At 48.7% G+C, this 11703-nt stretch overlaps 1 protein-coding gene across 1 annotated transcript; it reads right to left on the reverse strand.

Moving 5' to 3' along the window:
• Positions 1-984: 984 nt before the first annotated feature.
• Positions 985-11118, reverse strand: rp1l1a (rp1 like 1a). Its single transcript, XM_031852132.1, has 7 exons — positions 10875-11118; positions 10231-10623; positions 9864-10128; positions 5160-9754; positions 3865-4740; positions 2731-3798; positions 985-1404 (listed from the first exon to the last, which is right to left on the reverse strand). Exons 1-7 carry the CDS (start codon positions 11091-11093, stop codon positions 985-987), a joined length of 7836 nt encoding a protein of 2611 aa, XP_031707992.1. The 5' UTR covers positions 11094-11118.
• Positions 11119-11703: the final 585 nt, after the last annotated feature.

Below are 11703 nucleotides of genomic sequence, written 5' to 3' on the forward strand. Positions count from 1 at the left end.
GAGGAGAGTTTAACCTGAATTTCCGAACGCTCGCCTCAGAGATGCTTCGTTTTGGAAGTTTTGTAACTGCAAACCCGGGAATAAAAATCCCGGCCAATTATCGGACGACATAAGTTAATGAGGTATAATTGCTGAATTTACATCGTACAATAAAGCTACTAAAATACAATTTGCGATTTAGAAATAAATATTTTTTTTCTGTCAATTTTGGAGTGTTAAGTGATCCAAAAGTAACTTTAAAGTATAGATCAAGCACCAGGCTAGCTGTTTCCCCCCTTTTCCAGTCTTCGTGCTAAGCTAAGCTAACCGTCTCCTGGCTTTAGATTCATACTTAGCGCCTAGACCCTAGAGTGGTATCGATCCTCTCGGCCTCGCTCTTGGCAAAAAAGCAAACACTTCCCAAAAAATGTCAAACTATTCCTCCCAGGTAATCAGGTTACGTCACAGAGCTTTAGGCGATTTAAAACAGCGGGCTTCTTTACGGACAACAGATTTAAGTGGGTAGTTAAGTAACAGCGAGGAGATGACCTTACAAACCCCAGAGAATGAAACAAGAAAATACACAAAGAATTGAACTGATAGTATCAATACACTGGTTCTGTTAAATACTACAGAAACAGGCAATTAACATCTAACATATCTCCGAGGTACTTGGTAAATTCATAGCTCTATGATTCAATATATCAATACACCTGTGGTCCACTGAGTTCACATAATCCACCCATAGGTGTCAAAAATGGTATTTTTTTGTTTCAAAAATATACCTTATTTATACACATACAATACAGAAATAGACATATCCCTTCGTACGTACAATTCACTTAAAAATATATATAATTAAATAGGATAAGGTGGTCGTTTCAAGATTCTACGCCCGATCCGGAGTGATAAAGTGCTTCGAGTGTTTCGAGTTTGTGGTTGCAGTTTGTGAACCTACATAGTTCTACCCGCGTGGTCGCTGACAAGGGTTTATGGGAGTCTGAGTCAAAAGTCATCCAGTTCGCTGTCGGTCTCTTTGGGTTTGCGGCATTTGACCCTGCCCGGCGAGCGGCTTCTCCTCTGACCCGTGCCGCCGCTAGCCGATCCACCGCCAGCCATTTTGGGCACTTCTATGGAGATGACAGGGTGATGGTGCGCGTCTGTGTCGACGTCCTCCAGGGAGCCGGACTGGGACTCCATAGAGGTCCTGGTGTACTGATGGAGGAGAGCGACATCCACCCTTTTGTTCACCTCTCCGTCCCCTTCCTCCTCAGTCTGGAACTCTTCGACAGCATCTTCCTCTCCCGTGGCTCTGGCCCCCTCGGGTCCCGAATCATCGGCACTGGTGTCGCTCGGACGTTTGCCGTCGGTGTCTGAGTCTTCTGCGTCGGCCTCCTCTCCCTCGGTCGCCGTCACGCCCTGGCCCTGAGGGTGCAACAAGATAACAGTAAATCTGAACCGTTGTTATAGACTAAATTGGGTACAACTGGGATGCTAAGTGATTATAGCTACATGTTGGTTACATAGTCTAAGCGTGGACGGATTATGAGACAACAGGCCCCTGGGCACAGACATGCAAAAGACCATAGCCTCTTTTTGTTGGTGTTTTGTGTCTATTTGTTGTCATTTGTGTCTCTTTGTAGTACTTTTGTGTCTCTTTGTGGTCTTTCTGTGGCTCTTTGATGTAATTTTTGTTTCTTTTTTCGGTTGTTTTGTCTCCGAGGTCGTTTGTGTGTGTTTTGGTCGTTTTGTCGTCACTTTGTGTCTCTTTGTAGATGTTTTGTATCTCTTTGTAGTCATTTGTGTTTCTATGAAGTTGTTTTATCTTTTTTTGTGGTCATTCTGCATCTCTTCGTGCCGGTGTCTCTTCGAGTGACATTTTGCAAGTCAAGGCCAGGGGGCCCCTGGGCCTGTGCCCAGTTGGCCTATTCAGTAATCCACCCATGAGCAAAAGTAATGGTTGGTATTAAAATTGGTGTCACTCAAGTCAGTGAAAATAGGCTGCACTAACAGAGTCAATGAGGGTTTTTTAGGAAACTGATTGCGACTAACAACAACAGCAGACGTCCATCAGTAGAAGCGTTGTGTTTGCTGCCTAACAAAACAGATTTGTTCGGTCCGTCTAATTGGATAGCGAGATTATCTTTTCCCACAGGCTTAGAATTAGCGGTCGGCTGCAGTAGGTCAGATTCCTCTTTAAAGGTGCAATAGACTTTAACCCATCGGTCATGTTCAGGCACTCAGCGGTGTTTAAATATAGGTTGTGCTCAAATTGGTATTCGAAACTAGGACGTCCGTTCATTCTTGTTCGGGAACAGTCACTTATGTCATCCGATCGACTTAACACAAAATAGTTGTTGCATCCTAAATATTTTAGCCACATAAAAGAAGATAAATAAATGTCATTCAATTATGTTGAGTCTGTACCTTTCTAGATATAGTCTAATTAGAATTTTCATTGGTTTATGGCTGGATAATATAAATATAAAATGTTGTATTTAATATCAATATAAAATATGAATATGATCACATCTGTGTTGTATTATCAATCATTCATTATCTATACGTCATATACAAAAGCTTAACAGATATAGAATTTTTTCTCAAAATGTCCTTATATCCGCTTAAAACTACATTATTATGTTAAACGATTTATTAAGTTTTTGTGTTGCTTATAAACTTTGTTTGTGCTAAACTACGGCAAGTACATACGGTCAAAGTTGAGCCAGATGGTCATTTGTTTCATCCTACCTTTGATGAGGCTCTTTCCTCCTCTGATGCCTCCCCTCCCTGCTCTTCACTCTCTCCTCCCTTTTCGTCTCCATGTGACTCCCCCTCTTCAGCACCTTCATCCCCGTCATCTTCATCGTCTGCTGAGGCGCTGATGTTTCCCTCTCCGAACTCCTCCACCAGCGTGGATTCTTCTTTTTTTGCAGCGTTGTCATCCTCCGTTTCCCCAGATGCCTCTTCTCCTCCGCTTTCCCTGCCTGTCGTTTCTTCTTCTTCCTCCTTAAATTCAGACACCTCTTCCTCCTCACCCTCCTCACCCTCGACATTTTCAGTGGTCTCTCCTTTTCCTGCTGCTGCCTCTTTTACCGTCTCCTTGTCACTCTCCTCTTCCTCTTCCCCTGTTCCTGTCTCCCCCTCTTCCTCCCCTGTCTCGTCCTCACCTGTGTTGTCGTTAGTTTCCTCAGCATCTTCTCCTTCTGCTGTTTCCTCCTCTCCCTCTTCATTTCTAGCAGACTGGCACTTGCATTCTGCCTCCTCCTCTTCCTCACCATTTTCTGATGACTCCTCCTCCCCTGCTTCCTCACCACCTGTTTCTTCCTGCTCCTCATCACCTGCACTACTTTCCTCCTTTTCAGCTTCTACCTCCTCCCCTTCTCCTGCCTCAACCCCATCCTCTTCTTTGCCCATTTCCTCATCTTCCTCCGGGATCGTCTCCTCTAAAACAACATGAGCTTTGATATCCTCTTTTGTTTCATCCTCCTCTTCCTCCTCCTCCTCTACCTCTTGCAGTACCTCTAAACTCCTCACCTCCTCGTCTGTGACCTCACCATCACCTCCCGCCGCCGCAGATTCTGCGGGCACAGCTGCAGGGCTTTTCTTCAGCTGCAGTATCTTAAGGAGGTCAAACTCCATCATCACAGGTGCTTCGGCCGCCAGCGGGTTCGCTCTGAGTGGCCGGGCGTCCATTTTCTTGCGAACACAAGCATCACAGGGGCAGTACTCGTCGTCGCTCCGCTGGTCGCTGCACTCACCCGTCGTCTCTCCGTCGCTCAAGGACTCAGCAGTTTTCAATGACTGGTTCTTCATGACCTGAAAGAGAAATCAAACGTTATCTTTCCGCCAGCAGTATTTGTAAAGAGGATTTGGTGGAATTACCTTCAATATCCGACGCCTCTTCTCCATCATGGTCGACTCCCTGGAGAGGTTCCCTTTTTGCGGCGGCCGGGGCAATCTCCCCCCTCTGCCGGCACGACTGTGAATCTTCCTCACCTCGCACTCGACGCTGCTCTGGATGCGTCGGCTCACCTCGTCCCTCAGCTCGCCGATCATGGTGTCCAGGATGAGGCTGTCGTCCAGGTCCCAGCGGACTTTGAACTCTGCCATGGCGGTGATGTAGTGGTTCATGAACTGTTTCTCCAGTTTCTTCAGGAGGTGCAGGACCCACACTGGATCGGGGTCTTGGGATTGTCTTTTTGACAAGGGTGCTCGCAGGACGGTTGGGGGCGTGGCCGAGCTGCAGTCATCTCGTTCATTATCGGTGGGGGATTTGGAGCCGCCGTTAGCAGAGCTCTTGTCCCACGACGAAGGATTCTCGGTGGCTTTTGGGCTGTCCAGACTTGGAAGGACTGAACTTTGTTCGTCACTTTGTGCCGGTTCCTCTACTACGTCTGTCTCCTCTATGACAACCTTCTCCACTCCCCTATCCTCATGTAAAGAGGCCTCTTTTGTTTTGCTTGGTTGGTTTCCATTCTCCTTCCCTGATCCGCCCGAGCCACTGCTCATTCCCAACCCGGATGAGGACCTCGGCGGAGACACCTGCTCTGTGCCAACGTCCTTGGCCTGCTCTGTCTCAGGGTTCCTGGGTTCAGTGAGCCAGAGGGACTGAAGGATGGTCATAATATCCTCATAGTGCTGGTCCTTCTGTGGGTCAAAGCCAGGGCTCAATGTTGGCTCAATGAGCTGGAGCTGGGCCAAACAGTCCAAGAGACCCCTGGCTGATGTGCTCAGTCTACGCCCATAAACTGGAGACACCTACAGAAGACGGCAGAGAATTTGTTACATACAGAACATCTTAGTAAATTAGGTATCCTTTAAATTAAAGATTATTATTTAAATGTGGATATATTTCTGTTATGAATGTTTTCTGTTGTAGAAAAGTGTAAAAATTAAACTCAATCAGTCGATCGTTGAAAAAATTTGAATTGCTTAACAGACAAAAATGTCAAAAAGTCTTTAATCCAGTTTTTCAATTTAGAAGATTGGGTGCTTTTCTCTCATCAATATGATTATAATTTAAAATAATAATAATAATTATGTAATTTGAGAAAACACATTTCGGTTAATTGATAAAATACATTAAAGATATTGTAAATAAATAGCTGTTAGATGCAGCCTACATAGTTTCATCCTACAGATTAGATTATAATCCATTGACATACTCATTAATTTACCTCTGGCATGCTCTGACAACGACCCAGAGAGCACCTCAGGAGAACTTTCATCACTGCGGCTGAGGAACGCATGCTCCTGGGCAGAGAGTCATCGCTCAACAACAGGGTTTTGGGGCGAGAAGACGCCTCCACTGGATCACCTGGAGCTGGATCTGAACTCTGCTCCTCCTCTGTTGCATCGCATCCGGCTCCCTCCTCTCTCTCTCCTCCCTCTTCGGCCTCCACTTTCTCCTGTTCCTCAACTTTACCGAGACCCTCTTCCTCCTTTACTTCCTCCTCTGCGAGTTTTTCTTCCGCCACCTCCTCGTTCAGCTCATCACCAAGCACCAGCATGCTGCTGTTTGCGGGAATGCTCCGCAGCCAGTCGCTGACAACCTCATTGGGGGAAGCGTTGGGCAGACAGGCAGGTAAAAGCTCCAGCTCCTCCTGATCCGTCCGGCTCCTGCTCCTCTCACACCTTTTAGTCGTGGGCTTCGCACTGGTTTTACTGGCCTTTGATTGTCGGCTGTGTGGCCGTGCAGCAGTCATGGTTTCCTTCAGCGTGTCAGCGGCGGACAGAGAGTGAGAAAGGGTGCTCTCACTATGTGTGTCCACTTTGCTGCCTGGTCTGGGACTGTGGATAGGACAGGGGCTCAAGGATTTGATTTCTTTCTTTTGAGAACTGGACATTTTGACACTGCCACTGGATTTGGCCTTGTGATCTTTGACTGAATCCTTTCCTTTGCTCTCCTCTGAGGCTTTTATTGTTGACCCTGATTGAACGGAGTGGACACTAGCTGCCTTGTTGTCTGCAGTATCCTCTTTCCCGTTGGCCTTACTAGCTGGTCTACTGATGGCCTGATTTTCAGCGTCATTGTCTCCGTCACCATTGCTAATCGATGAAACAGACTTCACACTTCCTGTTTCTAGGTCATTTCCTGCTTCAGTTTGAGCTGCTGCTTTGACACCACAGTTACAAGACGACTTGTGGGACCTGCTGCTTTTGGCTGAAAATGCACTGGCTCCTCTTTCTGTTGTTTGCCCTCCACCTTCTTCACCTTTGTGCTGACTCCCTCCTGGTGTTTCGATAGTCGGGATATCGACTGCTGGGTGATTGTGAGTGGTTTTACTGCCGGACTTTTGAGACACGATGGACCCTGTTCCCTCCCTTTCTTCCTTCGTAGAAGTCTGCTCTGTGCTTTTGGGGACATGAGGAGTTGCTGTCTTCACTCTGCTCTTTCTCTCAGCGTTTGTGTGAAAAGAAACACTGGACTTACCGCTGTCTGAGTCAGCTGTGTCTTGGTCTTCTGGCAACCCAAGAGATACTGACCCTGAAGAGTTTCGAGTCAGCGGTTGCTCGGTGCCTCCTGATTCTCTTCTCGACCTTTTGGTTGAGGACGACAGGATGCTGGCAGCCCGATCAGAATCCGCCTCATTTTCCAGCTCCTCATTATCTTGCTTTTCCTTCTCCTCCTTTTCATCCTTTGCTGAAGCTGCCCCACAGCTGCATTTGGATTTGACGGACTTTGCAGAGGTTGTGGAGAGAACCGACAAGGCACTGGGCCCTCTTGTCTCTCCAACACTGGAGCCAGGCAACAACTGTTGCACCGGGGATGCAGCTTTGTGTGAGCGGGTCCGCGATGGACATGTACTCCTGGGTGAGAGCATTTGGCCCTGAGATTTACTTCTTGGTGCATTGTCTTCCACAACATTTTCATCTGCTGTTTCAACATCAATCGCAGCTGTTCCGTTGCGATTGGATTTATGAGATGAAGTCGAAACGTTAGATTTAACTGATGCAGCGCTCTGTGCTCTCTCTGTTGTCTCATTTCCTTCCTCATCAACCCCCTCTGGTGATTTAATGGTGACATTTCGATTCGGCAACACCGGTTTTAGGTTCTTGCTGGACTTGTGAGAAGTACGGGACCTCACTGATGATTTTGACTTGACAGAGATGACACTGGGCACCCGGCCATTTTCATTTTGGTCCGCTTCTCCATTCGTCTCAGCAGAAGGAATATCAGCTTCATTTGGATTTGGAGATGCTGCGGTCCGGTTCGACTTCTGTGACTTGGATGACTTCGCAGAGGTGTGCGATTTCCCCGAAATGACGCTGGGGGTTCTGTCCTCATCTTTGGATGGAGAATTTGTTCGGCGAGACTTTGCAGAGGAGGCTGATTTAGCTGATATTACACTTTCAGAACTCTGCTGTTCATCTTCTTCCATCTCATTTTCCCTGGAGCTTGGAGATGCCGCCATTTCATCGTTGGACTTGCATGGCGTTGAAGAATTGACTGATCTGCCAGAAACTTGACTCGCTGCCCTTCCTTCTCCGTCTTCTCCAGTTTCAGACCTGGGAGAAAGGGACCTTTCCGGAGCTTTGGTGGAGTTATGGGATTTATTGGACTTGGCAGAAAGATTGGATCCGGCTGACATGGCACTCGCCGCTCGCTCTTCTGCCTCAATTCCTTCTTCCTGTCCAGTTGCTTCAGGTTCATCAGCTGGAGATACTGCTCTCGCACAGTGACTGCAAGTGGACCTGTGAGATGTGCCGGACTTTGCTGACACATTTGATTTAGCTGATTTAGCAGATAGGACGCTATCAGGTCTTTGCGCCGTGCCAGGCTTAACAGAAAGTGCACTGGGAGTTCTTTTGTTACTGTCATCCTCCTTCACAGCTGTATTGTCAGTTGGGGAGGCAAATTTAGTTCTTATCTTGACTGAAGCAATGGTCTTTGCCGAAGCACCAGATTTGGCTGACAAGGAGCTCCGTGCTCTCTCCACAGTGTTCTCTCCCTCTGCCTCCTCTCTTGTCTTTATGTCAACTGTTGCACTGCAGTTGGACTTGTGAGACCTGCTGGACTTGGCGGACATGTTGGACTGAGCCGACACAGCACTGGGGCTTCTCCCCTCCTCTTTTTCTGCTGCACCACTGCCTTTACAGCCAGACTTGTGTGATCTATTGGACCTGTGACTTGTAGCTGAGGTGGCACTAGGAGCCCTAACTTCCTCTTTTCCTGCCAACTCCGGATTGGACATTCTGGACGTTCTGGACATGGCACGAGCTGCGCTGCCCGTCAGGACGTTTGATGTTGCAGAGCAGCGGCCATTGCTGCTGAGGTTGGTCTTGTTAGATTGCGTTGACACAGCCGAACCTTCGGAGCCATCATCATCGCTGCCATCATTTGCATTCTCTTGGCTGGATAGAGGTGTTGAGAGCTTTGGAGAGGCTCGTTTGGAATGATGGGACTTCTGTGATGCTCTACTGTTAGATTTAGAGTTGACCCCGCGTTTGCATCCACCACAATCGAGACATACACTGGATGACCTTGACTGCAGAGAAAGTCCAGTGTGACCAGACAAGCCACTGACAACCCTGTTTACTTCTTCATCCTCATCATCTGTAGCCCCCTCTTCCTCTGAATTTGCGATCTTGGCCTTGCTGGACCTGCAAGAGGCTCTACTCGCTTTGGACTTAGAGCTGGGAGCTCGATCCATCTCCTCCGCTTCGGCTGTTAAATGCGGGTCGGCTGCTCCGCAGTGACTGGAAGAGGCCGCAGATACGGCTCTGCTTCCTGTCTCCTCATCGCCCTTCTTGTGTTCTGTAGCGTGGACAGAACTGGCCGAGATGTTGCTTGTTGGTTTGTCATTCAGGCGAGTCTGTGAGTTTGGGGAGGGAGATGGTTCGTTGCTATGACAGCACTGTGAGGCGCTGGGTGGCAGGTCATCATCCTGGTCCTCTTTCAGCGATTGAAGGACATGTGAGGAGCTACTGGTAACAGACGGGGCACGCCCTACCTCTTCCTCCATCATTAGCTCATCCTCTACTGACTTCCTGCTAACTACTTCACTTCGGCTGCAGCATCGGCTCACTCTGCACACCTCGATATGGGATTCTTCATCCTGCTCCACCTCCACTCTGCGCTCAACCTGCTCCGTCTCAAACATCTCCTCCTGCACCAGTCGGCTCTGCTCCGAACCTCCTCCGCGGTTGGAAACCCGTGCTCGACAGCGCACCACCCTCCTGGAATTACACGATGAGGAAGAGCTAGAAGAGTGTGTGTGTCGAATCACAGTGCGGGTGTGGCAGGATGCATGCGGGGGAGGGACAGGAGGCTTTCTGTGGCTGTGTGCTGGGTTTTCCCACAAGTCGTACTGCTGTTCCGGCCTCTGATAGCAGCAGGGACAGTTGTTCCCCTCCAACACACATTGCGGAGGTTGGTTGGAATAGTCCACACCTTCAGGGTTGAAGGATGCGGAATCAGGGTCAGAGCAGCTCTCTGATTGGCCCTGCTGCAGGTAATGGGACTGGGTCTGGCTCAGGGGGCAGCATTCATTAGTCAGAGATGGGGATTTTTTTACTTGTGTAGACCACCGGAGGGTCTCGTCATTGTGTAGGCGAAAACGCACCCTCATCTCTACTGAGAGGCTGCCGTCTTTATTGACCAGGACCCGCTTTTCAATGTCGTCGTTCATAATAGCCGGTCTGGAGTGGGAGTATGCGCCGACACCATTGCCATACGACTTCTCTGAAGACAAGGAAAAACGGGTTGAGCGGTTTGAGGAATCCGAACGAGGGTGGATGATGCTTTTTTTGGTTTCCAGACCAAAGTTTACTGAATGGAGAGAGAGAGAAAAGGGAATATAAATGCACTCTTTTATCTACTTTAGATTTCTTGTTGAAATTGAAGTTTGTGTTTTGGGTATTTGTCCAAACAAACTTACCATTCTTCCTGCTTTCAGGCCCTTCACTGTTATCGCTGGCTCTGGACTGAGCTCCATGAGGTGGCGATCTCGCTCCTTGAGCAGCAGGAGATCGGGCTCCGTTACCAGGAGTCCTGGGGCCTAGACAGGGAGACCTGCTGCCCAGACCGGGCAGTTTTTCCTCTGAGCTCTTCCTGATAAAGTTCACCAGCACTGGGCTGAAGGCTTCCCGGCCGACACACACCAACACACCAGGACAAGTCATGAGGCTTTGCACGCTGTCAATCTGGAAACAAATTCACACAGTGTCAGTTTTCCACTAAAATGGGTGTAATCTGCAAAACAAAGCACTCTAAATCATGACCATACATTAAAAAACAATTTGTACCTTGCGTCCCTCAGCAGTGTAGAGCTTGCAGACATGAAACTGCATCACCTCGGACACCTCATCCAGAAAGGCCCTCAGGCTCCTGGTGGACCTCCTGCTGAGCACCAGGCTCCTCCTCATGCCCGGCTCGCTGTTCTTCACCAGCAGGATCCGTCGCTGCCTGTGAGAGGAATGGCTGGGCGGCGTCGCGGACGAGGTCTCGGGCCGCTGGGGCCTCCGGCTGTGATGGTACCAGATGCTCGGACGCTTGCCGGCCAGCTCCATGTTGACTGGCTTAGCCTGGCGCTGGTCAGAGCAGAGGTAGCAGCCGCCGTCCTGGAGCTGCTCCAGGTGTTTGATGGCATGGGTGCCGCGGGGAGTGGTCACGGTTCGCACGCCAAATGGCAGGGGCACCTGTATGTGGATACACACATGTATATAGGGTACATATCTGTATCTATCTATGCTTTAATGTAGGAAAAAACACTTTTTTCTCATTCCGTCTGTCTGAAACACTCCGTTTTATCGCCTGTCCCTTTAAGCCCCCCTCCCGAAAAAGGCCGGGCTGATGGAAATATCACTTTCTTTTCTATCACTTTTTTTTAAAGTGCAGTACAGGTGCATCCACTCAGTCAGCTTCAAAAGAAATCTCTTGTCCCACTAACCTTTTGGGAAAGGTCGTCCAGCAGGGCGTCGAAGCATTTGAAGCTGCGCTTGTGGATGGCCATCCTGACGCCCCCGAACTGGCTGTCGCCGCTTTTGTAGAAGGTGATCCGCTTGGCAGGGCTGGCTGTGGTCACATGGGCGGGAGGCCGCGGGGGGAGGGGCGAGGCATGTTTAGACGGGGGCTGGGGGTCCCACATCTCTGCGTGGACCGAATGCATGCTGCGATCTCACGCACACCTGAGGGACACACACAGAATGCGAAGTCGTCGAGGCATCTAATGAAACGTTACTACGAAAGTTCTCAAAATTAATTTCCAATTGAAGTGTCGCAGTGACTTTTGTTTTGCTGTTCCCACGCTTTCTAATCACACTCACAAGATCGGAACTAATTAGGGTGTTTGACTGAGGATTCAGGGCAGCAGATCCACTAACAGGACTACCTGGTATATAAGGGTGTTACATATGTCATTTGGCGACAGCAGAGGAAGCATTTTGTACAAAGTCGTCCAAATCAAACGAGTAAGCTGCCAGGTAAACCTACAAGCGTTGTTTTGCTGCAGTATTTCCCCCATTTAATAACTGAAGTGCTGAAAAATTGCCAGATTCCTTTAAGATTCCCACACATTGTCATTCCATCTAATGCATTTGGGACAAAAGACAGATGGATTGGCATCAATTTTCGAAAGTATAGTCACATGACGTAATATCAAATGCAGCAACCTGCTCATCTATATACAGTACATGTTAAAGACAGAGCTTCCCTCAGCCTGCTATATTTAGTGGAGCGGCCTAGGACACGTCCAGAAATCCTATTTGGAACGGACGTAG

Source organism: Anarrhichthys ocellatus, unplaced genomic scaffold (assembly GCF_004355925.1).
Source record: "Anarrhichthys ocellatus isolate YVR2014 unplaced genomic scaffold, GSC_Weel_1.0 scaffold12, whole genome shotgun sequence".
In the NCBI taxonomy this organism is placed as follows: domain Eukaryota; kingdom Metazoa; phylum Chordata; class Actinopteri; order Perciformes; family Anarhichadidae; genus Anarrhichthys; species Anarrhichthys ocellatus.